General features: G+C 39.8%; 1 protein-coding gene across 1 annotated transcript in view; it reads right to left on the bottom strand.

The window, feature by feature from the left end:
* The window catches only part of rbms3 (RNA binding motif, single stranded interacting protein), a 379413-nt gene that overhangs the window by 279133 nt on the left and 73061 nt on the right, over window positions 1–27219 (bottom strand). The window contains exon 3 of the mRNA XM_042506228.1: window positions 19967–20149. Coding sequence (XP_042362162.1) covers window positions 19967–20149 — 183 coding nt within the window. The remainder of the gene's footprint in view (window positions 1–19966; window positions 20150–27219) is intronic.

Below are 27219 nucleotides of genomic sequence, written 5' to 3' on the forward strand. Positions count from 1 at the left end.
AGAGTGTGAGTTTTAAACAATAGATATTTTTCGTGTGGACGTGCAAAGCCAAAATATTCAAAACTTACATTGTTTAGAATATGAAGAAAGCATCCGACCTGATGGAAAAAAGGTAAATATGAGTCACATTGCAGAGAAATGGAAAGAGGCCTATCAAACCTTCATCACAGCACTCAGACTGTATCATGTGCATTTTGTTTTATTCATTGTGTTAACGCCCTAAATAGATCTAAGTGCAAAGTCATTCATTCTTGTCAGTGCGACTGTGTGCTACTTTTTCAGTTTTTTGTTTTTTCAGAATACTGCATTGAAAAAAAGTCTTTGACAGTTATAAACAAAAAAAAAAATCCAAAGCTTGAAGGTTCAGTGTGTAGGATTTACAGACAAATATTGGCAGGAATGAAATATGATAGATTAGAATTAGTGTATAATCACCTGAGTATAAGAATCATTGAGTTTCTGTTACATTTATAAATACGGAAGTTTCTTTTTCTACAGAGATCACCATGTTGCAGCACCATGTTTCAGGAGTCAAGAATGGACAAATCAAAATACTCTGTTTTGCTTCAGCCACCACAGCCCCTCAAGAGTGTAGGGGGGGAAAAGAAAGATTTTTTTTTTAACCTGAAACTGATTTACTCAGTGTTTTTTTCTGCTAAAATGGCCTGATCCACTTGTTTTAGAGAGGAGGAGATGTCTGGGGATACCACTAAAAACCTCCTGAAAGTCTGGATTTTAAGTCATCACAGAAAAAAAGTGAGCACAGAGTAGCAAGTGCTAGGTTGGCCGCCCGTGTCCTACATACCAAACAATATAGGAGAAAAACTGATTTGTCACATATTCATTGCATCTACCAGGTTTTAAAGAGGAAGAGACCTCTGCGGACAATTCTGCTCCTGGTAAAGGTGGTAAAGGGCAGGTCAAGGTGTCTGTGTCCATGTGAGAGTCTGCTTTGATCCGCATCCACCCATGTCTGCAAAGGTCTGTACTGACCCTGTATGGACGTCCGTGTGCAAGCCAATTTTTATGAGCACAGGGACTGCACACATAGCAATCAGGCAGACTGGAAGTGCTCCAATCACTTGTTCCACCATCCACTCCATTTCAAAACACTACAGTAAAGCCAGCCACACCCGCTGCGCTGAAGTTTGTTTTAAGTTGGATATTTCAATTATTTTTATTTAGCCTTAATTTAACCAAGTTTGTCGCTCTGAGATTGCAGATCTCACTTACAAAGGAAACCTGGCTTAGAATAGCAGCAACTCAGAGTTTCAGTGACACATAAAAATCACATAAAAGCACATAGATCTGAGTAACAGAATGATCTGATAAAACAGCTGAACACAGACAGCATTGACTCAATGGGTTTCACCTTTACTCTGGACCAAGTAGTGTTGTCCTATTTTCTGTTTCACAAAATGTTGGCAATGGGAGTGTGATAAGCTCACCTCCCGGCCTTCCCATTTACTGCTAGGAGTGGACACAAATCCAAGATCGTATTCTGAATAGATCCTCGTACGACTCTGCTTAAATGCAGCTGTATGCGGACATCCAATGTGGAAAGCATGTCTGAGCCTTAACTGGGAGAAGTTTCAGCTGGTTGCAATCTGCAATCCTCAACACTAGGAGCCACTAAATCCCCCTAAATATTACACACTACTGGACCTTTAAACCACAAATAAGAAGACGCTTGTATGCTCAAGTCTGTGTTTGTGTATGTGTCCAGGAACTGGTGTTCATGGGCAGAAATGTCAGAGGCACACAGGTTGAAGAGTAAAATAGTGTGGTAATAGAGGAAGGTGCTGAGGGTTCTGCCCACAGCAGATAGAGATTGGAGATTGTGAAAAGAGTTATCGCTCCCCGGAACAGATCTGTATAAGCCTATGAAGCTTGATGCTGCCTGCAATTGAGCAGGATGGGATGGGAGGACAGCAGCAATGTTTTAAAGCACTGCTAAGCCATCCTGGAATGAAGTGAAATGACCACATGTCACACAGAGATGAGAAGTGAGAGGGAGGGGACAGGCAGAGTGAGAAACAGTGCGTAGGGTAAGGAGAGAGAGAAAACAGAGTGTGTCGTTCTAAGAGGAATATTTCAGGGTGGTAAATGGAGCAGAACTCCATTCCAGCTCCTCTCTTAACCTCCCCCGGTGTCTCATCCTCTGCATGCAAAGCATGAAGCCCAGGAGACAAAGAAAACAGAGAGAGAGAGCTGAAGAGACAAGCTTCAGGACAAAATAACACTGAATTAATAGACAAGACATTTTGCTCATGCATTTGTTTGAACATAACAGAAAACACACAGGGGTGTTGGATTGTAAGTGGTGAGAATTTGCTCTGTAGACATTCTAGTTTTTTGTTGGTTTTTTTTCCAGTTTAAATACTGAATAGGTGAGGGCTGTTGACCCTGACCACACAGGCAGCCAGTTCACTCATTTAAAGAGTTATTTTGCTGCTGCAAAGATGGTCTTTTGCATAAAATTAGATGCAACTACTTCTGAAAATGGTGCCACATGACCAGAAAAAAGCAGAAGAAAAGTGCTGTGGTGTTTTTCTCTCAAGAGGTTGAAAACCTACAACTACCAGAAAGCACTGTGCTGCACCGGACCAATAAATGCTCCCGCTGATGGACAACGCAATGCAAGTTTGTCACATGATGCCGGTCAGCTGGTAACAGACACTCAGATTACAGCCAAACAGTGCACTGCAACATGTTTCTGAAGACATTTTAGGCGAGATATAGGCAAATACAGTAACAGAATCTTGGTTTATATTTAATCAGCACTACCTAGTTTTGCAGTTCTGACTCTGAAACTGAGAGAGTTGGGCAGGTCTCTGTCTCGATCCACTCAGGATTGTGCCTGCGGTGGCAGGCATACAAATATGCAAATACAACCTGTAGTTTCAAGGAACAAGCCAATGGCATGATTATACATACTAATGCAAACTTCTTTCTCTGCCTCAATATTTCAGTAAAGAAACATTGATTCTTCATATTGTCAAAAATGAAATTAGGTCGTGAGAGCCTAAAGTAAAAGACGTTATGGTCGGTTCAACTTTGAATTGTGAAACAAATCATGAAGGACTGTTGCTCAGTTAGTCACAGGAATGCGTGCAGTACATGTCTTCATAGGATAACTTTAAGCATGCTTTACATACATTACAGTGCAAATCAAAATGGGTAGCATATCTTTGACATGCTCTGAATTCTTTGGAACATTATCATGGGATTTGTATGCTGTAATACTGCCAGATGGCACTGAGGTACTAGAAAGCATATAGTAGATGATTAAGAACATTCACATCATGGCGCAACTCCTCTGGGTAACATTTAGATATCAGTGTGTAAGACTTTCAGGGTTATGCACTTTGAGATTGCCTCCTTGGCGGCGCCTGTGTAATTAGTAGTACTGAAGTCATCAAAGTGCACCAACTAAATGGAGCAAAGCGGCTCCAACAAACCTTCCACCTTTCACAAAACCAAGGCTGGGAGAGGGCCGAGGGAGGAGGAATGTTATACACCAATTTAATCTTTCACACAACAATTGTTTACTGTTAGAGGGAGGGGGAGTGTGGTACAGTTAGAGGAAGAGTAATACAAAACAAAGTAACACTTTGAGAACATGTGAAGGAATAGCTGACAAGTTTTCACTCTTTGTCAATACTTGTGAGCCCGAGTCTTTGTGCTCTTTGTCCTATCAAACTGCACTATTTTATAGGAATAACAAAGTGTGCGATGACGAATGCCTTTGCTTTATTCGTCTCTGTACGTGGCTTGACAGAGCCGACAGAGAAGTGAACCATCAAACTCTTTCCTCCAACAAGACTTGTTCAAACGCTGCGTTTTCTGCTGCCAAAACAGCACACAGAGGAACTTTCAAAAACAACAGTGCTGTTAAATAAATCAAAAATACCCCTGCAGCTTAGCTCAGCTGCAAAAGTGCACAGCAACAGAATCATGGACTCAGCCGTTCTTTCCTTTCTTAATTAGTACACATAGACAAAAAAGTAGTGTATTGTTTCAGATGCAAGATTAAAGTTTTATAGCCACACTAACAAACTAATGATGATTCTTCACACAACAGAAACATGTTTTGCTAGATTCTTTTAAACAACTGACTTGTGGAAAGGTTTTTATCGAAATCAAAAGTGGTACAATTTTTTGGAGTCTCAGGAATGAGCCAGAGGAAATTTTGTTATGGTAACCCTCTAATGAGATTTTGAAATATTGTGTAAAGTTGGAAGCAGACCTTTTAAAAGTCAAAGCTGTAAAAATGAACATGTGCATTGTGCATGCGTGCTTATGGATATGGGATACTGGGAAACTTAACTGTCATGGACCCATTGGTAATGTCCCTAGTCACAAATCTGCTTTTCCTTTTTAGGAGGGATGAAAAAAAGCTGTAGATGGAAATATGTTTTTGACACATTTAATGAAACTGTCAGTACATCCTGACAGAAGTACATAAGAGAGATCATCTCTAAAAAAAAAAAAAAAAGTCATATTCTTATGTCTCCTCCTACTGCTTCCAATGGCATTTGAATGAATCCACCACATGTGAATGAAAATAACCAATCAAAGCAAAGGAGTATATAATGCAGCTTTCAGTCATATCAATCACTGCTCATGAACTGCTATCAAACAGTCAAACTAGGCAGAGTTGAACAAATATTAATTAAGGTTCAGTTACTGCATTCCATGTTGAAAACAGTCGAGCCAAAACCAAGCAATGTCCACCAGCCAGAGCAAACTCTCAATATATGGCTAAACAGTACACTGAAATGTCTGAAAACTTGAGGTCCTCAGCTCTGAGAGGTTGTTTTGTTCAGCCACCGTGGATTCTTGCAATTGGGAGAACAAGGAGGAGGCAGACAAACATGACTCTTTTTCAAACAGATTATCTGTCTTGCGCACTACAGTCATGATATAGTGACAATTTTAGCATATTTGAAAAAAGTTTCTTTTATTTAAGTTACCAACTATATATAAGAGGGATGGTTCATCCAAAAATGAAAATTCAGTCCTTATCTACTCACCCTCATGCCGATAGAAAGTCAAGTGAAGTTTTATAGTCCACAAAACACTGCCACAGTTTCACAGGGAAAAGGATTTGCACTCATCTCCCAAACAATGGAAGCAAATGGTGACCAGATTCAAACGTTAAAAAATGGGTAATATAACCACAAAATGTCTCCATACTGCTGCTTTCCTTATGAACCTCTGGCAGTGTTTTGTGTACTATAAAACTTTACACAACTTTCCATTGACATGAAGGTAAGTAGATAATGACTGAATTTTCACTTTTAGGTTAACTATCCCTTTAAGGGGTGAGCCACAGGAGTGCCAAAGAGGGAAGCACACCAAGGGCACCTGGTGGAAAGGTGCAGAATGGCACAGTCAGCAAAAGCACACAGAGGTGGTATTAGAGGCTCCAGAGAAGCACTGAAAGACAGCAGGTAAGAGATGGAAGACGCAGGGTTGGCAATGGGAGAAATAAGACTAATGGGATCAGGAGACAGGATGTGGATGTGGCAGAGATAATGATTAAACTGATGTAGTAACAGTCGACAAAATACAGGGCAAGTGAAAAAAAGAGAAACTAATGATTGAGGTAAAACTCAGTGTACCACCGTTCTTGATTAACTAGTTTCCCTTTTAACTACTTCTCAAAATACAGGCTGAGTATTATTAATTGCCAGAAGGAGCTTTACAATATTTCTATCTGCTTGGAACTTGCAAATTTACTTTCCTGTACAAAAGATGATCAGTTAATAATGCTCATGTCACAGCCTTTCTTTGAATTTGAAAAAACACTGCCTACTTCCAATGAACACAAGCATACAGTTGCTTTTTTCATACAAAAAAACTGTAATTGCTACAAACTTTCAAGTCAAACACTTACAATTAAGTCTCTATCGTGTATAACAAGCAAGACTAATGTGGCCAGCATCGTTTAAAAAGAGCAACACTTCTCCCTTAACAGCAAATTATTCTGTGTGCTTTAACTAAGTGAACCTTTACTCTTTGATTCTGTGCAACTAACACCAAAACTCACAGCCTTTTAAATAAGACAAGTCACATAGTGTGATCAACTCATGAATGAAACAACATAAATTAGGGCTGGACGATACAACAGTATACACTGTCCACCCTGTCTTACCCTGATATTTTTATCCTAACCCAAACCAGTCTTAGTCCTGATGCCTAAACCTAATTACACCAAACCAAGGAATGCAATAATTACTGTATTTTAGGTGAGTCTGCAGTTGCTTGGAGGTGAAGAAGCTTTGCCTTTTCAGGCTCTGAGATGATGTTATCTTCTGCCCTCTGCTAAGAAGTGGCGACTTTAAAGCTCACAATCACTAAATACAATACAGGCTCTGGCTATTCTTTATATCTAATGTCTGAAAAAAATATGTTGCACATTCCTAACCCATTGCTGGCATAGTCAGTTTGCATTAGCTCAGAGGACTAAGGGGCTTGTTTAATATAAATAAAAATGTTGCTGTCACCCTGAACATCCCACCAAACCCTGTTCAAACTCAAACTCTGCATGGAAAAAAAAGAGACAAATGTACAGCCCTACTTTGTAGCAAATTGGGGCTGGATTTTCGCAATCTCACAAAACCGGCAACATTTGAAATTATTGTTCTCAAGAACCTTAAAGCTTGAGAGTAATTACTGTTTGAATTTTCAACCCTTTTTTAAACTTGGCTTGGTTGAAAAAAAAAATCAAAAGTGAGTAAGTATAGTTTGGTTATTTCCAAACATTACTTCACTGAATTTACAGAACAATTATTGTATCGTGATACATACTGTTACTGTGATCTACAATTAAATAAGCTGTGATCAAAGATTTTGTCCATATATCATTTTTATACAAACAAAGACAGAAATGGATCCAGAAATGTAAGCTTCCAGTACTTCTGTTCAGATATTTGGGAGGATCTCTTAAAGCCAGTTATGGGTCAGAGACTCATCATAAGGTCCTCATTAGAATATAAATAATAAAATCTGATTTTGCTTCATTAATTAGGGCGTGTTCCTGTGTGTACGCAGTCATGGGCCTCACGCCTTCATCAGAAAAGTGGAGGCCTCATCATCTCTTCCTTTCCCATACGGTTCATGTTCAGCCATCGCTCATGCCCATATTGCATGATTGCACTGAAGGACCAGTATAATCAGCCATAATGCTTTACAGATGTTATGGGTGTTTTTAAAGCCAATACTACAGCCCCAGGCAGCCATATATGAAAACCCATCTGTGCACGGATGTCAGTGCGTGTGTGTGTGTGTGTGTGTGTGTGTGTGTGTGTGTGAGACTGTATATGTAGCTGAAAACCAGGGCATGATCAGAGTGAAACACTAAGAATTAAGGTCAGATCCACAGCTCAGGATGTGTGATTTATGTTCCTCTGCCTTGCCCTGTCATTGACTAATCACCTGAAGAGAGAGTAACAGGTCCAAACTGATTTTCTGAGGAGTGATTTCACAGACGAAATGCTCCGAATTTGCTATTAAACACGGCCAAAAAACAGCGCTAAGCCAGCAATGACATGTGAATATGACAGTCCACATGAACTGAACAAGAGAAGACACCCCTTTAAATCCCTGCAAGATCTGCCAGCATCCTTCCTAATCCACCCCGTAACATCTCCCATTGTGTCCAACATCTAATATCAACCACGAACCGCTGCTAAATGAAGCCTGGTGGCATACCGCAGCCAGGAATTTGCATGGACCGCCCGCTCTTGTGAAATAGGAAATGAAACATGCGGAGGCTTGGAAGCTCGGTCAGATTCTGGATATTCCTGTGGTCTGGCTCTCAGGATCCTGTGGCCCGGGCCTTTAATTCTTAATGGCGGAGAACGCCAAGCTCTGGTCACGACAGGAAATGCCTGCTAGGTGAAACATCCGCCCAAAAAGCATTCATTCAGAAGTGTCAAATACACAAGCTTTCCCCTTGAATCTGATTGGTGCACTGCTAAGCAAAGTGCTTTGTCATGATGAACATGCTCATTTGGTTATATTCCAGTCAGCTGCACCACTATTTAAAGGTTTGGTTGGTTTTTTTTTTTTACAACCCTGGACCTGCTTCTGTGGAAACTCGTCATTTATTTGAACACTACAAAACACTACAAAAGCTGGAAAATACACCTGTTTAAAATGTGTGATCACAACTCATGAAAACACAAACGTGGTGTCAAACATGTAATTTACACTTCCAGACAGTTATTTTTTTAACCAGATTTTACTGGCACCATCAACCTGGACAGGTGTAGCACCCCCCAAAAATATCTACATTTCTTAATAGAGAATGGACAGGGTATATGCACATTTTTTAAGCCAAAAAATGAATGACTTTTTAAATCTTTTTAACCTTTTAATCTAAACTAGGTTAAAATGCAGACTAGTGCCACCTCCCCAGCAATGTAAACTTTTTTTTTGCCTGTGCGCTGGTCAATTTTTTAATTTTGGGCAATTTTGCTTCAATTTTCTGTCAGACTAATGAAAAGAAAATGTAAAATAAAAAAAAAAGCAAACAAACAAACACATGTCGATGTTTACTTTAGTTCAGATTTCTATTCTGGAAATTTATCGAAAAAGCACATATTTATTTAATTAGATAATGCTTCTTTTAAAACATTGAAATATAACATTTCAGAAAACTTGTGACAGAGAAAATAATTACTTAATGTTAGTAATCAACTGGGGAGGTTTCATGATTATATCTTTTAGTTAAAGTTTTTTACCCTTAGGTCTTATTTTTGGTCTAAATGTATGTAATATTTATAATACATCACTGCATTTTTATTAGATTACGCCTCTTTTACTTAAACATGCAATTTCAGGCGTGTACCGAAACAAAGCATTGGATACTGTAGAAACCAGCATTATTGTGCGATATAAAATATCGGTAAAATAAAACATAAAAATGTGAGACATCAATTTTGCACCAAATCAAACTTTATGCCACCCCTCCTTAACAATTTGACATATTTAGACCTTGAATATCAAAAACCTGATTTAAGACTTCCTAAGAAATTTTAAGGATCTGGGGGGACCCTTATGTGCTGACAAACCTGAAGGTTCTGCGTTTTACAGTACTGCATAACATGCCTGGATACATTAACAATATATAAAGTGACAAGCATTGGGGATACCAGCTTCAATTTGCTGTAGCAATGCCTTGCAATGCAAAGATAATTACTGTTGTTTACTTTATGCTCCAAACAATTTACAGAAAATAATGTCTCGAAAAGTGCATTAGTGTTGGCAGGGGTTTTAATGGTTTGATGCATTTGCTTAAATAAACAGAAATTCGACATTATATGGTAATTCCAAACTAAGAACGGAGGCAGATATATTGCAAACTGTGTGTGTGCGTGTGTGTCAGTGTGTGTAAGGGTTGCTGTGAAGGCGGCAGGGACGGTCGCAGAAGAGGGGGGAGCGGAGGGGGTGTGAGCTAAGGAGTGTCATAAGAAGTAAGTGCACATTCGTACACAGGGACACACTAACGGCACTCAGTCACTCAGCCTCAGTGTGCACTGTTGAAGCAAATTAAGGAAGCCTTGGCAGCCTTTTAATGGTCTGTCACAGTCTAACAGGTTTAGAGCGCTTACAATGGACCCAGGCACTAAGCCCGACAGCTCGCGCTTAATTGTTCAGAACCTGTGTGTGCGTGTGTGTGTGTGTGTGTGTGTGTGTGTGTGTGTGTGTGTGTGTGTGTGTGTGTGTGTGTACTGTTCAAGCCATTCTGTGCCTGTAACTAAAGTCATTGATTCTCATTATGAGGACGGATAAGATAGACACTTCTTGTCTGTCAGTCTGTCGGTCTGACTGGTTCAATAAAACGAGCACTCCAGCTGATATGTGACGATGAATGTGGTGCCAATATCTCTGTTTCCAACCTCAGTTATTTTAGAGAAAGTGATCCTAAAGCCGAGGTATTCATGCACAGTTACATTCTCATTCAGCTGAGGGTAGGGAGTTAATTGTGTGGCTATTTCCACAAAAAGGAGTTTCAAATAAACCATCCTCAGACGGAGACAAAGACACGCAGAGGCACAAAGCCATAAGTAGATTGAGTTATTGACTCAAGCAGCCAATGATAAACAAAACATCAAGTGTCTCAATTTTCAAGTGGTGCCTGAAGAAATCAACAAAGCAAATAAGACCATTTGTTTTTCACTCCGAAGCCCACACTATATCAGCGAGCAAAATGGCCCACGAAGGACGAGGTGGCGGTGCTTAAAAATCCCTCCTAAATGGTTGGAGATTCTGAGCAGTGTGACCTAGAATATGTTTGACAATTTTCTTTTAATTAGGCCTTGAAGACACGACTCATTCCAACTGCTGTCCCGAGAGCTAAATTAATTACTGAGACAAAGCCCATTCTAGCTCATGGCAAAGATGAATCATTGCAGTATTTGGGGAATGAGCAATGCTCTTCATTCAAGGGCTGATGAAAGAGACTCACACTCTGAAATGTTAGTTAATGTGCTCCATCACACAAAGTCTCTGTGAGGCTCCCCATGTTGCACCACACATGTACAGGACACATCGGCATCTGCTGCCTCTGCTAACGGAAATTCACCTTTCATTTGATCTTCTCTTGGATGGAATATTTTTTTGAGGAATGCATTGAAAAAAGACATAGTGGGGCTTTTATAGTGGTTACACTCAATTTACATCTATTTTGTTTGCAACACTGCTCCCTTGCTCTCTTCTCTTCTTCAGTCACACCTTACTCGTAGGGCTAGGTATTGGTTAGGCTTATGTATGTAATATTTTATACCTTCTTTCCTTTCTGAAATTTCAACAGGGTTATACACTACTATTACTTTCAGCTTTTCAGTCTAATAAATACACACAACATAAACCCACAAAATGCAAAGAAAAGTAATATTTTCACACTTATTGTCCTAATTAAACTGAAAAATACAACCGTTCACCTTTTGAATTCAACTTCCACTCGGTCACACAGGACTGACGAGGCTTAACTGCCTCGTTAACTCATCAAATTTGACAGAAACAAAATAAAACTCACCCAAACCATATAGGGTACTCTTGCTGGTAATCTAGTTAGAAAGTCCTCTTCTCAAACAATCACCAGCTCCAATGTGGTTGAAAAAAAATCCTGAATTTTGAACTTACCAGACTGTTCCGTTTTATTATTGCCTTTACCCACTCAATCATTACATCCGCAACACTGATGATAATTTATCAAAAATCTCATTGTGTAAATATTTGGTGAAAGCACCAATAGTCAACCCTTTAATATTGCCAAAATATTAAGGTATTTGATCAATAATATTGGGACATACTTTTTTTTTTTCAATGTCTCATGCAGGCCATCATCCAGCGGATGCCCCCTCACCCCCTGCCAGCAGGCAGGCCATTCATTCAGCTAAATGACTGTGTCATCTGTCAGCCAGTATAAATGTGTGTTTGTGAGTTATGGCTAATTAAGCTCATCACAACACCAATGGTTGTGCCAGAGCCGAGGCCTCACAAAGAGATGGATGAAAAGGTGAGTTGGTTGTACCTACAGCTGATGAATTTGCCAACACTGGGAAATGCAATGTTTTTTTCAATTTAATGTACTTATTCTTCTCAGATATAAACGAACAAATTGTCTCATTATTTTAGTTAAATCTTAAGTTTTGGCCGCTTGTAAAACAAAGCAGAGCGGTACTTTGCAATCAGGGATTTGCTCTCTGTCTTGTTTGTTATTGCTGTCTTTTCATGTCTCTCTGATTATCACCTATTTTTGAACACTCCTGCAGTGTCCCTTTCTGTCTCTTCTCTGAGTTTTCAGACCCCTTGGAGATGTGCCAGGAATCCCTACTAGCAGGTTTGTATTGACTGAATGATTGGCCAGTGTGTGCTCGGCAAGTCTAATGAGGTAACAACCTCAGTTTGCCCAGGCGACACCTCAGGATTAAATTGAAGGGTTCATGGGGATGTCCATGTCCTCAGATAAAAGAGTGATAACACACTCAAATGTTTTCATTAGGGGAAAAATGTGTCTTGTTATCTATGCCTGATAAGATGAGAACTCCCTATACGGAGGAATAACATATGAAAACGGTCATCCGGCAAACAGTTTTTGCACCGATTCCCCAGCAGTGGAGTATTTGTTATCCTAAAGGAGAGAAAAGCTAGTTTTGTCCTCTGCAGCCCATGTGTGGGTGTGTGTGTCTCTATCTGTATGTTATGAAGAGAGATGAAGTCTGCAGAGCACATAGACGCAATGCGGGATGGCCCTTGAGTTCAGAATTCATCCCTAATTTTTCCACATATATCTTGTCACAAGACCAAGGGACCAAAGGACTTTGGCTCTTGCACTCTCAGACTCATCATACTCCCATCTTCATGAGCTCCGATTAACTTGGTTATAAGCACACTACATGGACAGTTAGTTGAAGTAGACTAAATTGATATGCGGGTTCTCTCTGGTGGATGCAGTTACAAAGTCCAATATAGCTAATAAGCCAGGCTAAATGCTTGGGTAGCTCAATATTTGGAAGGACGATAAATGATCAGCTGATAATTTCAAATTCGTATTATTATGTATTATTCAGATAATTTCAGAGCCTATAACACAAAGCACAGCACAGCATCTAGACACACCGATACAAACAGTGGTGGTAAGCACTTTAAAGTTGGTTTACAATCCGCTAATAAACACAAAGAGGCAAAGAAAGAAAAACAAGTGCAGCACACTGACTAGAGGGTCAAATATGATATAATGTATAGTGGACATTTTCGCAATACCACAGTTTTAAAAGAAAACACACAATTAATGCCAAGGTTCTGATCACAGACCATCCGACTCCCTGCTGAATCTGTAAACTTTATGTTGCTGCCTTAACAAAGGTTAGATGCAGGACCATCTCTGGAGCTGCTGTGCCCCCAGAAAATGACCAGATCTGCCAGGTTAGTACATCTGACACCAAGCCGTTAAATGGTCCATTTGTACAAGATAACATAGCAGCAGCGGCTAACATATTAAACCAAACTATTAAAAGGTCCCAATGACTCACATAAACACTAAGACAATTTAAATAACTTGGTTAAACCTGTTTAGTAAAATTATTGAGGAACTCACTTTACTTTTGTTTTAATTACTTGTGTATAATACACTGACAAATCTAACTTGACAGATCACAAATGCAGAACCTAAAATTTCCAGTTCTTCTGTGATGGTGCTCAAAAAGATCTGCAGGATTTGTCCAGTCCTTGGCTGGAATTAGATTTGCTTGTTTACAGTGGAATGTAGACATGCTCCTGCGGAAACCAGTGGCTGGGAGTTGACTGGTAACATCTTGGGAACTGACTGGGAGCCGGCTGGCAGCTGAAAGGCCTTTGGCTGGGAGGGGAAATTCTAGGCGGCTTCATCTGTATGTCAAAGCACCTAATTTGAATTCTTGGGCAAAACGCTCTGTAAAAAGCACAATAAATGAACAGCAGAAGAGTCAAAACTGGGTTTTTTTGTGTGTGGTTTAACAATAGTGATGCCAGTTTTGGTTAGTCAGAGCTATAATAGATCATCCACCTTTGCTGACCACATCTTAGCCTTTCTAAACCTCAGGTCTGCATACATTAAGGGTAATTAACTTCTTTTTAAAAGACAAAAATGTGCAATAATGTTATCTCAGTCACAAAAAGCAGTGACCTATCAGTTCAGCTGAAAAAAATATCATGCATCCCTAATACATAAAAGACCATGGTCCCCAAACAGGCCTAACATGCAAAATAATGAAACACTATCACATGCATGAGTAATAGCTGGACTGCAGAGACCAAGATGATTGAAGAAATGTTGGAAACATCTGGATATTAAGCACTTAGGAGATAATCTGTTGAGTGAGGAAGCATACCATCAGAAATGAAACAGCTCAGAGGTCAGATAGAAATATGTGTTTATATAAGCAATGAAAGTTGACTGAGAACACATGCTCTTTTTCATCAATGTCTCGCAGCTTCTTGCAGTCACACACAGAAGAGCCACAAAAGGTAGAAGGCTAACCCAAGAACATTTCTCAAAGCTAGAAGCTGCTTATCAAATATCCCAACAGTAACACTTAACAAAAAGAGTGGAAACTCAATTTACAATGTCTACACTTCGTTTGACATTGTATGCTCACTCCATTATTGCTATCAGCCATAAATAGACTCTGTCACACCAATTAGTGGAAAGTACCTTCACAGATTGTTTCCTTTTCTTTGCCATTGTGCTTGTGATCAATTCTCCATAGACCAGAAAATCTATAACGTGCAGCTTAGTCACAGCCAAGGCAATAGGAGTGTTTGCAGCCCATGTGGCTTTAAGTAAAGAATCCAATAACACCAAGTGCAATCATTAGTTTGTCAGGTTTTATTACACTAAAGTACCTGAAGGCTGGTCCACTCCCCACAGCTGCTATCTAACCTGTTTAGCTGTTAATAGTAACAGTGATGGGAGGTGAGACACTTGGCATTCTTCAGTCAACACAGTACACGTCTCCTGCTCTGCATCTTCCTCTCTCACCCTGTCTGTCATCCCCTTCTCTGCATCTTTCTACTTTTTCTCATCAGTCTTGTTTCTTGGTTGGGTTTTTTTTGGTTGTTATTTTACATCTCTGTCACAGTCTTACATTCTTCCATTCTTTCAATATAAAAATCAAATTACAGATCACTAAATACAATGCACATATACATTTTTATAGAAAAGTCAAAGCAATCTTAAGATATTAAATACATTCTTTGAGGCTACACTATTTCACAGCAGCGATATGAACTAAATGCTAATGTCAGCATGCAACCTTGCACACAATGACGGTTATCATGATTCACATGTTACAATGTTTGACAGCTTATGTTTAGCATGTCCACTATATTAGTTAGGTGTGTTAGCATGCTTGTATTTGCAGATTGTCACCAAAAGTAAAGGTGAGGTTAACAGTATTGCCAGTTTTGCAGGTATGTGGTCACAAATTGAAGTAGCCTATTAGACAAAGCTGCATTTTGATTTGTAAATTAAACTTTACAGTACACAAAAAAATTAATTTTGAAGAAAAAATAAAAACCCCTGTTGAAGACCCAAGTTAAATAATAAATAGTAATCCATTTTGACAGTTTACTGAGTGTTTTCTTACTTTTACACAAGACAACTAATCTAAGTCTAAGTTTCATTTAAACACCAGGAAAATTAGGGTTATCCCTAATCAAAACCAACATTTGAAGTGCCCCAGTTTCTGCTGTCAAAATAATGTGCTTTCAACCTACAACAACCAACCTCAACTGCCTTCCCATGACTTTTGTGCAATGAACCTTGTGCTTCCTCCACATCCCCCCCAAAAAACAACCTTATTGGTTAACGTAATTAAGGCAACAATTATGTTTTCACAGAAAATTTGTAAATTTGTTGGAAAAAGTATTTTGTTAGAGTAAGCATTGCATATTCACAATAACAGTCTCCCTCTTTGACTCTCTTTCTAGTCACAGCTCCTGACTTCTACATGACTTTCTCTGCTGCTATTTTGTCATACCCCCCTCCCACAGGATCTTCATCCCACCATATTAAGAGTGGAAATGTATCCGCTTCCATTGTAATTACAAACCCACTGGAGGCAAAGCTTCTTGATCTCGGCTGGATCCTCGCTTGCTTTTCTTTTTTCCTTTATTTACTCACCTCCCTCAGCCGAGAGGACAGACACATGCTGAGCTATCAGTTCTGTTTTTCTTCCCTTTCTGTTGGGCATTCTTTGCATCTAATATGCCTGAAATTACAATAGCATTTAGGGAGGCAATAAAAACAATGACATAGATGGGGTGGGTGTTTGAGAGGAAAAGAGAGGGGAGTCTGCATTCGTTAGTTTGGGGTTTGCCGTTCTGTATACAGTATGTGTTGCATATAAGAAGCTATAAAAATGCACGAGGCAGACTAAAAGGCTGGAACCACGCCATTGTTTACTGTTAGTGTCTGGATTAGCCATCTCCAGGCACTGCGAATCCTACTCGAGGCTAAAGTGTAGACTTGTAACAGCCCAGGACGAAGCAGTGATAGTGGGGGAGAAATTGCTTTCTGCAGGGACGAAATGAAAACTGCTGAGAAGAAAACAACCGTCCCCACTGTCCCATGAAAACAGGCCAGTTAAAGCCGGCAGAGGCTGCTACACTTTGAGGGTGGAGGGTCAAGATGAGGGCAAGCGTTTGATGACCCCACAGTGATCTGTAACCAAGACCGGTTAAGCGGGTACTGTGTGACAAGTATGGCCTACCAACAGCCCGCACAAACAAAAACACACAAAGGACAACAAAGAGACAAGAAAGAGGTTTGTCTGATGTGAAATTGCGTGAGAATGTTGTCTGTTTCGAATCCATTCTGGGAATTTTTGTACTCTATCAATCTTTGTCTGCTGGCTTTGTGAAACACCCAATGTTTATTTCCTGGAATGTCTCAGACTGTGTAGCTGCTTTCAACTCCAACACCATCATCAAGTCTGCTGGCGACAGAGCTGCGGTGAGCCTGAGATGAGATAAAAACAAAATAGTCCACCTAAAGGAAGTAGAGGACCTGACCGGCTTGCGTCAAGACAACAACCTCCTCCTGAGCTTCAGCAAAACTAAGGAGATTATAGTGGACTTTGGGAAGAAGCAGGGACGAAGTACACCCCTCTTAATATCATTGGGTCCTTGGTGAGTCCACATCACCGAGGGCTCGACCCGGGTGTTTAATGACTCAGTAGTGAGAAAGACAAGGCAATGACTGTTTTCCCTAAAATGCTTGAGGAAATACCAAGTATCTCCTCAAATACTGAGGAATTTCTACTCTTGCACCATCGTGGGTGTCCTGAGGGGTAACATCACTGTCTGGTACAGAAACAGCAATGAACAGGACCAGATGGTAGGGCTGGGAGGTATGGCTTTACAATAATATCACAATATTTTAAGACTATATATATACATCTTGATATTTTGAAATCTCCTCTAAACTACTGTAAACTACTAAAATACAAAATCATTAAATGAATTGTACAAATAAAGTGGCTACTGCCATAAAATAGTTATATCAACTACTGTCAAAAAAACTTTAATAAAATACTGTTATAATGTTAAAGTACCGTTACAGTAAAGGTAAATAAAGTATTGTTATAGTTAAATAAATCAAAGCACAAAGCGTTATCAGATGATGTAAATGAAATAAACTATATAGTATAATATGAAACGATAGACTTATTTAAAAATTCGTCAATCGCACAGCCCTACCATATGGCCCTGCAAGGAGTGGTTCATTCAGCTAAACATATAATAGGCGGTACCCTACAGCTTCGTGTCCACCAATCAGTCTAGTAGAGTTAATTTTGTTACACATTATTTCTGTTTTCATTATCAGAAGTTCTGAATGATACTGTCCTTTTCTTTTGTTACTCTCCCATTGACCTACCTACACACTGATCCGATACTAAAAGGTGGAGCTAAAAACACTGCAGTCTGTTGATTGGTCAATAAAGAATCGTCACACTTGATCTACAAGGACTCCATGCACAAACCCACTACTTAAAAAATATTCCTCTGAGAGACACTCTCACTCTAGCCTCTCGCGGACAATCAGCGAGCAGATGCTCATCTGCATTGCCCATGAAGAGGAAATATAACGTGAGCTGGATGAAGCAGTGACACAGCTATTACTAAAAAGATTTGGGGTCTAGATACATATGCACAGACATGTGTACAGGTCCAAAGAGTACTATAACAAAAGTGTTTAGTGGAAACATGGCTGACTCTGCCTAAAGGATATTTACACCAGGAGCTGCAACAAAAAGGCCAAGAGTATCATTTAAGATCCCAACCACCCAGATAGTGGCATTTTGCGACAGGCGGGGTACACCATGGACAGGTCGCCAGACTATCACAGACTGACACATAAAGTCAGACAACCATTCATGCTCAAATTCACACCTACGACCCATTTAGAGTCACCAATATACCTGCATGTCTTTGAACTGTGGAAGGAAGCTGGAGATCCCGCAGAAAACGCGACTAACACAGCAACAACATGCAAACTCCACACAGAAGCGCCTCCACTCCTGATTCATACTTGGGGACCCTCTTGCTGCGAGGCAACAATGCTAACCACTGCACCACCAGGCCACTGTGAATACTTATCGTTACACTAAATTTAATGCAAGTAAGGAACTGATAAGATGAAAGTGCATTGAAAATTGTATCTTATATGATTTAATGTGACAAATAAAGTGACTGATTGATTGACTGATTACACTGTCATAATCAAAATGAATACTGATATATAATAATAATAATAATAATAATAATAATAATAATAATAATAATAATAATAATAATAATAATAATAATAATCTCTCTCTCTCTCTATATATATATATATATATATATATATCAGCTTTAAAAACAGTTGTCTAAAAAGTACTTTGTCAGACAAAGCAAAGGCAAGTGCACTGCAGTGAACAGAGTACGCCATGAATGACTGACTGCCTGAAGCAGCTTTCAGGTTTCGCTTCATTTAACAAAGTAAGCCAAACTTCTTTGGGCTCTTATCAGTCAGACTGAGGTTGCAAATATTGAGGTTCAACGCTCAGCCCTATGTAACACAGCTACTGTACGACTGGTGAGACTTGTGCTAAGGCTTGGGAAAGATTCTTTTACTGCTAAGAAAACCTAAAACCATGCTTAGTCAGAGAAGAACAAAAGTGGCTTCATGTGAGTTCAGCTTTTGGAGTAACCCACCCAGTTAGGTCTAAGAATTCAGACACGCCTCGGTCCCGTGTGTTGATGATGATGACTGTGCTCCCCCAGGGGGTGTGGCAGTAAAGAAAAGAAAGGGCCATGATGTTCCCAAAAACATGTGACAGAGCTCAGCCACAACTACACCGCAGCCACAGCGTTTATGTCTGTCTTGTGGAATGTTCTCTGTTGTTGTTTCCTGTTTGTGCACAATATAAAAGCTGCTCTTTGACTTAGGTGGTGCCGTAGGAAGCAATGCCACTGGCAACGGTGGTGTTTGTTGATGACCGCTTGAGCACAAGATAATTTCCTTCCTGCTTACTAAAAAAAACACAATGTGTGAATGAATATGTACCTTGATATCAAAGGAATAAAATAAAAGAAATAAAAGGACTGCCAACCAGGAGCCAACGTACATGAATGATTATCATATCTAAACCCAATTTCATCACGCGTTGCAAGCAAGCCCTCCAAGGGAGTCTCAACACGTTGGCAAATAGGCAGCTGGGAATTTAAGTGGCGCGTATGTAAGATGAGAGAATATCAGAGAGTCGTAATGGAAATAAAAGGGAACGAGAAAGAGATTTGGTGCGAAGCCTTGTAAATACGTTTATTAGAGGAAGAAATACCGCGGAATAAAAAGCTGCCAAATCTTTGTTTCCAGCTCTGTGACTGTGACAGCAACATGACGATAATAAAATTCCTCAATTTGGCTCGTGCCTGGGTTCTAGTCACACCCCAAACGTTGCATTAGAGAACCAGATCGCACCAATAAAGTCAAATCAAACGGATTGCAGAACAGCAATTAATTCCAAGGATAATGACAAGGGAAGCGGTCCAAAAGAGTCTCTACCTCAATTAGTCTCTCATTGCACTGTCAATGCAGAGGATGGATGAAAGAAAAACAAATTAAGTTGCAGAGAAGAGAGATGGAAAGAGGAAGAAAGAGAGAGGAAGGCGGGAAGTGAGATATGCAGTGAGGGTTTGGGAGATGGTGTGGGAAAGAGGGAAAGATTAAAGGGAGATGGAGAAATAAGAGGAGGGGGATGGAGAGAGAGAATCTGCTGTGTTCCTAAGAGCTTCCCTGATAGTAACGGCCACTAATGGACACCAGAGAGGGAGTGATTAGAAAGAAAAAGCAAGACGGAGAGAGCTGAGGAGTGGAGATGAGAGCCACAAGAGACATCGAGGAAGAAGAATCGTCTGTACTCACAGCTGTATGGGCCGGGCAGTAGGCGTAGCTCGTGTGCGGGGACTGAGAGTGGTGATGTTGTTGGTGGTGGGTTAGGTAGTGCTGCAGATTTGTACGGGTGAAGGACGGGCCGCTCCAGGTACCTTGACCACTGCTGCTACCAGCTGCCTTACTGCTGTGGTAACCTCTCACCGCTACGCTGGGCTGGTGGGAAGAAAAAAATGAGAACAAAATGAGGAATTGGAAATGGGAATCAGGAGGTTGGGGAGGGAAAGGGAAAGTGGTTAGTGTGGGCAAGAGACAGAGGAGAAGAGAGGAACTGTGAGGGAGCGCAGTGACAAATGTTACCGTCAAGAACATCAATAGCATAACTGCGAGCACTCTGCAGCGGGCAAGCACTGACAACTGACTGCCCGGTCACTGACCTGTATCCAAAGCAGGATGCAGTGCTGATCTAAAATCTTCATACCGGAGCATCAAGATTGTTCTCACACTTTCTTTTCACTCATTTTCTCCGTTTCCTTTCCTCTCTCTGCGAGCGCCAGATGTTGTGAAACCCCCCCTCGGTCACGGGCGAGATGCGTTCTTGCTGGAAAAGTGCTGATTGGTTTGATAAAATGCTTGGATTACAGGCTGGCAATGGGCTTCCCAGTGTGGCATTATGTATTGGGTATCAACAGGGTCCAGGAAACACAGGGCTGAATCTGCTGACAGGCTGGCTTATGCCGCTCTGAGATGGGTTACCTGGGCTGTCATGGCTATTGGAGCACAGAGAAAAAATACAGGACGCACAAATGTCGATCCGCGGCTTTTTGACAAGACCTAAGACAAACACTTTAGTATTCGCAAACTCTGGTTAGCAGAGCCACTTATGGTTTGTTTTAATGTGTACTGAGTCTCCAAACAGCAGAAATTACAGCATTAAGTTCATAGTGTTTGCTGGCAAACTATGTTTCTCTAAAAATAATTTTTCATAAAAACTGAAGCATTAAGTGGCATTTTATGGATCTTTTTTTTCCTTACATCTGAAAATATAGCAGCTTTATTCATACTTAAATAAAGATTAGAAATTTTGCTCCCTAAATTAAATTGAAAAAAATATATAAAGAAATACACATATTTATTTAAATCACTTCAATATGCATCTCAGTTGTTTAGAAAAGCTTCTGTGATGTCAGGCATTTTCCAAAAATCTCCAAAAAGGCAAAATCTTGAAGGGACTGAGTGACAGAACTGGTGTATGGTGAAACACTGTGTAACACCAACTACCACGGCAAGCCTACTCACGGCAGCAAGAAGAGGAGCTCCTTCTATATGGCTGAACAACAGGCAAAAACTGGTGTGTGCAACTGTTTTAACGAGAATTAATAGAGATGTGGTATATATGTACATTTTTACAGTTCACAAATTTTGAACATCCCAAATAATTTTCAGTATCATACATTTCAAACTTTGATGTGGTCAACAAAAAGATTAAAAGATATAAACGGGGGGGGGTCCCAAAACTTACCATAGACATTTTCCACTATACCTTTACATCGTACCACTGACGAAATTCAATGATGAAAATCATCTTTAGTCACAGCCCAGTGTTTAACATACTCACTAATCTGTATTTACTTTCTTTAACAGAGATCTTAAAGAAATATAAAGATAATTACTTGTAATTAATAAATGTTTTTATTAAATTATGCACGGTGCTCTGATCTCTCTGATTCAGATTTCACTCCCTCTGCGAAAACACTACATATGATGTAATCTAAGGACCTTTAACTTGATTTAATTTACATTTGTGTGTGCAGAGCAAAGTCGAGCCCCCTCGAATGAAGCACAGCTGTACATCACTAGTGAGCATTAACAGTCCCCTTTAGCCCCTGTTGGATTTTCACAGAGGTCAGAGGCCAACCCACACAGGGGATACTGAGGGGGAGCGTTGGCAGCAATATAGACTCACAGCTGTGCTCAGAAAGCTTGCCAGTCTCGTATTCTTCATCACGAAAGAGCCGGAGGGGGAAAACGAAAGCCAAAGTTCAGTCTAATACATACAATATATAACGACAGCTTTAGGGTTCATGGTAATATGAAACAGGAGGAGGCCATTTCCCCCAAAGCTGGATATATGCCTTCATACAGTATGGCATAGAGGAGCATGAGAGAAGCCCACTGCTACTATAAAACCATAGGTTGTGGGGAAAAAAAGAGATAATATGTGAAGCTGATTTTGAACCATCAGGTTTTGAACGGCATCAAAAATGGAAACATTAGTTGCAAGAAAAATCAAGCGAGGTTTGTGGATTTTTTTTTGAAGACATCAAACACACTGAGCTGTTATTTTCTCTCTGGCCTCAAATGACAGATTTAGTCATAGGGTCAAAATTTGAGAACTGTGTGTGGGCAGGATATATTGTACTAACAACACATCAGCATTTAGAGCTATGCCTCACTGATGCAAGTTATTGAGTGCTATAGAGACATTCCCGCGCTATTATACAGCCACTGTAAAAACCAGGAGCGAAGGAACAGCACCAAGTACGGTACATTAAGCTGCACGGGCACAGACGCTTCTTTAACGCAAGTATTCACCAGTTCATAGAGTTTAAGTGCCGCCCCAAGCCAAAGACAACCTCCACTGGCCTTATAAATGAAGATTATTCAGCCAAAGAGGAGGCGTTTAGAACTAATGCATCTGTGGCCATGTGTTTTGTTAAAGACCCTGTCTCATGGGAGAAATACATTTTTAAATATGTTTCATGCATATATTGGAAACAGTCATTGATGAAAATGTTTAAAGGCTTGGTTGCTAGGCTGCATGAGTGACAAGATATCCGCCCTTCGCATCACAGGGGTTGAGCTGTGTTTTAACGCGAGGCCGAGATCCGAGGGTCTTGACATTCCTCGACTGGAATGCATGATTGGTCCCCGGACTCAGATTCATGTCACAGACTTTCAGCGGCTCGTCAGAGAGCTACACTCTGCCCATATTTCTCTGTTTTATATAAGAGCCAATCGGATCTGGTTACACAAGGTTTTTCCTCGTCTGAGCTGAGGGGGAATGCTTTACATGCAGCCAAACAGATGTGTGTGTATGCAGAGGCTGGTGTCTGCGTGGGTTTGTGAGTGCATGCTTGTGTTTATGTTTCTGTGTGTGCTGCAATTGATTTGCTCAAAATTTACCGAGGGGGATGCTGAGGAAGAAAAACATTGTTTTGGGTTTTTTTTAGCAAGTGCAAATCATATTCTTCATATGTGCGTGTGTGCATGTACTTTGTTTGTCTAGCCTTGGTTTTGATTGCACTTTCAGGGTCAGTTCTTTGTTATATGCTTCTGAAAGTAGCAGTGTGTAAGGTTTTGGGGATTTAATGGCTGTGAGGATTCCACATTGTAACCAGCTGAAACTTCTCCCCGTTAGAATTCCTTCAGTCATCACTGTTTAGGAGGTTTTAACCGGGAACCTCATTTTTCACAGAGGTCTCTTGCTGATATAAACTAGTAAGAACACGGAGAAAAGCAGTTTCATGTGAAAATAAGTTTTTCCGAAGGTGATAAAGCTTCATATGGTGGACACAAATAGGCGAACCATATTACTACTGCTACTACTACCATTAATAATAATCATAATAATGATAATGATGATAATAACTTTGTTGATCTAGCACCTTTAAAAAAAGAGTTTACAAATTGCTTTGACAAAAAAAGCAAAAGCAGAAATGGCCAAAAATCAACAGAAGGCCAAAAATCTCTACTCAACACAAGCCAGACAAAACTAGGGTAGAGTAAGGATAAAATTCAAACAAGAGGACAAATAAGTCAGATGAAGGATGCAAAATGTCAATATAAAATTATACAAATAAATTAACAAAAAACAACCAAAGCAATTAAAGCCGCCATAAAAACTAAAGCAGGTAAAACATGAACAAAATAGGTTAAAAAAAAGAAAAAGAAGAAAAAGACCATGTCATAAAAAAGCAAGTCGAATGGCCCCTATCTACAGCCAGTGTTTGGTTTGTCTGGTCTGGGCTACTGTAGAAACATGGCGGTCTTCATGAACAAAGACCCCCTCCCTGCATAGATATGTACAGCTCACTTTAAGGTGAGGAAAACACAACATTTCTTACTGTTAGGTGATGATACATTTAAGAAAATATACTTATAATGTATTCTATTTCTGCCAATATGTCCCTTGAAATACTACAATACTACATACAGGACCTGTAAGGTTAGAATTACACTGTTTCCCAGAGAATGAGATTTTTTTTGTTATGGTTGGTGGCAACTTTTTGTTGCTTCAATTACACGTTAGACTCGTTGGAGTACGGACTGCAGGGTGTGAGAACTGGTGCCTTGCCATTGCTGCAACGACCCATAAATCTGAAACCTCAATAACTGAAAAAAGCCCACTTGACTGACTGTCTGATATGCTGAAAACGCCCATTGCTGTAAAGGCCCATTACTACGAAATTACACTCTTTCCCTGTAGCAAGAAAGATTAATGGCCTGTAATCAGTTGGCGCTGCCACTATTACATTACACTACACCACTACATTATTTTCCTAATCCCAATCTCATTTCTCACTCCTAATCCTAGCAAAACAAACCAACGAAGGTAACGAGCACTAGCCAATCAGAGGCAGTGAAAGGGCGGTCATGCCTTTCCAATAGTAGGTAAGAAAATTGGTACACTGGAAGGTCTGATGATCTGTTTGAGAGTGTGTTTTTTGGAGCTGTTTGGCTGTTGAACAATTGGGCTTTTGGTCCAGAGGGACATTTTTGAGACTAGTGGGTTTTCGAAATACTCGGCTGTAAACAATGGGCAGTACACCACTAGCTAGTTCAATCATGTCTCATTTGTGGTCTAATAAACAGTGAATTAATCAAATTTAAATAGCAGGACCTGCGTGAGCATGTTTCCCATTGGGAAAGCAGCCATTTTAATCTCTCTCTCTCTCGTTTTTCCAACCTAGAGAGAGAAGAGAGGAGAGAGTGAGAGAGAGAGAGAGAGAGAGAGAGAGAGAGAGAGAGAGAGAAAGAGAGACTGTAGCATGCATCTCCAAAAATGGAAAGTAAATATGTGGTAGAAAGTGTTGATATTGTGGCAGGCTGCCAAAAATAAATGAAGGAATGGGAAACCTTAGATAAGGTTTAGACTTAGGATAGTGGTTGAAGTTAGGAAAGTGTTGCGATATATTCCTTCATCTCAAGCAGAGATTTTTAAACTCTTAACACTGTTGGCCCCATCAGACACCAAGATTACTGTGCTACCCTTGATTTGGGACATTCTGAGCCTCAATACTGTCCAATAACAATCTGATGCAACATGAATAGTTGATATTTCTGGATTTTGTAGCTCCCATTATTATTTTTTCTCTTAGTTTAATTTTGGGGATAATCATGTCCTCAGTTTTAAAACTAGTTTTGAACCGTCCTTCATAATTTAAGGGCTTTGAGAAACAGGAAGAATGATGGTACCATGGAGGAAATTAGTTTGTGGTTGTTTACAATATTTGTTCACACTTTGATAAATTGTTCAAACTGGTTATTAACAGTTTCTGTTTGTCATGTACCCATGGATGTATGGAAAACTATTAACTGATCACTTTGATACAGAAGAAAAACACACACAAGCTCTGCGCACATTGAATCTCAAAATGATGCGCACCATTATGCTGCGGTTTCCAGATTGAACAACACATTTCCTCAGAACGGTGTCAAACGGTGTGCCAGAGGTGTACCCACTTAGCAGCAAGATGTATAAAAATCTTATCTTATTGCTCATACAATATTTGTTTTTTTGGTCAACACTCACTTGGCAATGTAGATGTATGTTTTTTCATGCCAATAAAGCCCCCGCAAAAAAGAACAACCAAATAACAATGCTGATATGTCTTATAGAAACTGTAAAAAAAAAAAAAAAAAAAAAAAAAATATATATATATATATATAAATATATATATATATATATATATATATATAGGAAATATACATTGGATTATATTGGAAAAAAAAGATATCCTATAAGAGTATGCTGAACCTTGCAAAACAGCTGCATTGCTCTGCGCAACAGCCGGTTCACACAGAATGTCTTCTGGCATGTTAACCTTAGATCATAACAAATGCCACAAATAGAGTAAAGTTCATTATTTTCTTGGTACAAGATATTCATTTGGCTAAACGGCAAAGAAAAATGTAACTACTTGAGCAAGCTAGGACGTTATCAGCTCCATTTATTACTAAACATGCATGTGGAGGCTTGATAATGCTTCACCTTCAGCTATGAAAAAGTGAGTGGAGGTTGTGGCTCCATTAATACGCTGAGATGAACCAGAGCATAGCACCTCTCCAGAGTCCATTTGTCACCGGTTAAGTGATTTCCTTCCCTCTCCTCTCTCTCCCTGGTGACACTGCGTGGTTAAGGGTGTCAGCGGATGGACCTCTGCGAATTACAGAACTCCTATGCATCCTGCTGCTCATATGGAAATGGTTTCTTTACATAATATGCAGCACAAGAAGGTTTTAAACTGCAGGTCAACCTCAATTCAATTCAGTCAGCTAGAGGTTGATTTTCTCTCCCATAGCTGGATGTTTTAATTCTGAAAACTAATGCATATTTATCACTGAATAAAATGAATAACTTGACAAATGAACCTCAAATGTATTGCTCTTTTAGAATGAAGTAAATGAAATACAGACTGTGATTTCGGTGGTAATGGTTGTGTCAAGTCCTTGAAGATAGATATACACAAATTTAAACTATTTTATGATTTCTGGACTGCAAAAAAAAAAAAAAAAAAAACACTGCTCCCTCATTCACAGGAGTCATTTTTCTGTGAACATTGCGTGACCCCATAACTATGATGAAACCTCCCCATGAGGTTCCCTCTAAGGAATAATATGGTCATACTGAACAATTCCTTGCTTTCCAGGATATATTTCCTCCATGAAATCTATAACACAATAGAACAAATATACACTCCGGTGTGTATGGTGTTGGGAAGCAAACTGTGGCCTATTGCCGAGACATCAGATTGCTTTTGTATTACAGAAAGTTTAACAGAATACGTCTTTATGGCTGTCTGTGAAATTCTACAGTTTTATGGTTTCAGCCTGGTATATTGACTTTTTTGCAGGATGAATCAAACGCCCTGAGGCAACAGATGTCTTTTGTTATGTGTCTTTTGTTATACAACTTATCTAATTTTATCTGTAAGAGGACCTATTATGCTCTTTTTTGGGTTTCTGCTTGTATTTGGGGGTTCTACCTGAACACGTTTACATGC

Source organism: Plectropomus leopardus, chromosome 18 (assembly GCF_008729295.1).
Source record: "Plectropomus leopardus isolate mb chromosome 18, YSFRI_Pleo_2.0, whole genome shotgun sequence".
Classification (NCBI taxonomy): domain Eukaryota; kingdom Metazoa; phylum Chordata; class Actinopteri; order Perciformes; family Serranidae; genus Plectropomus; species Plectropomus leopardus.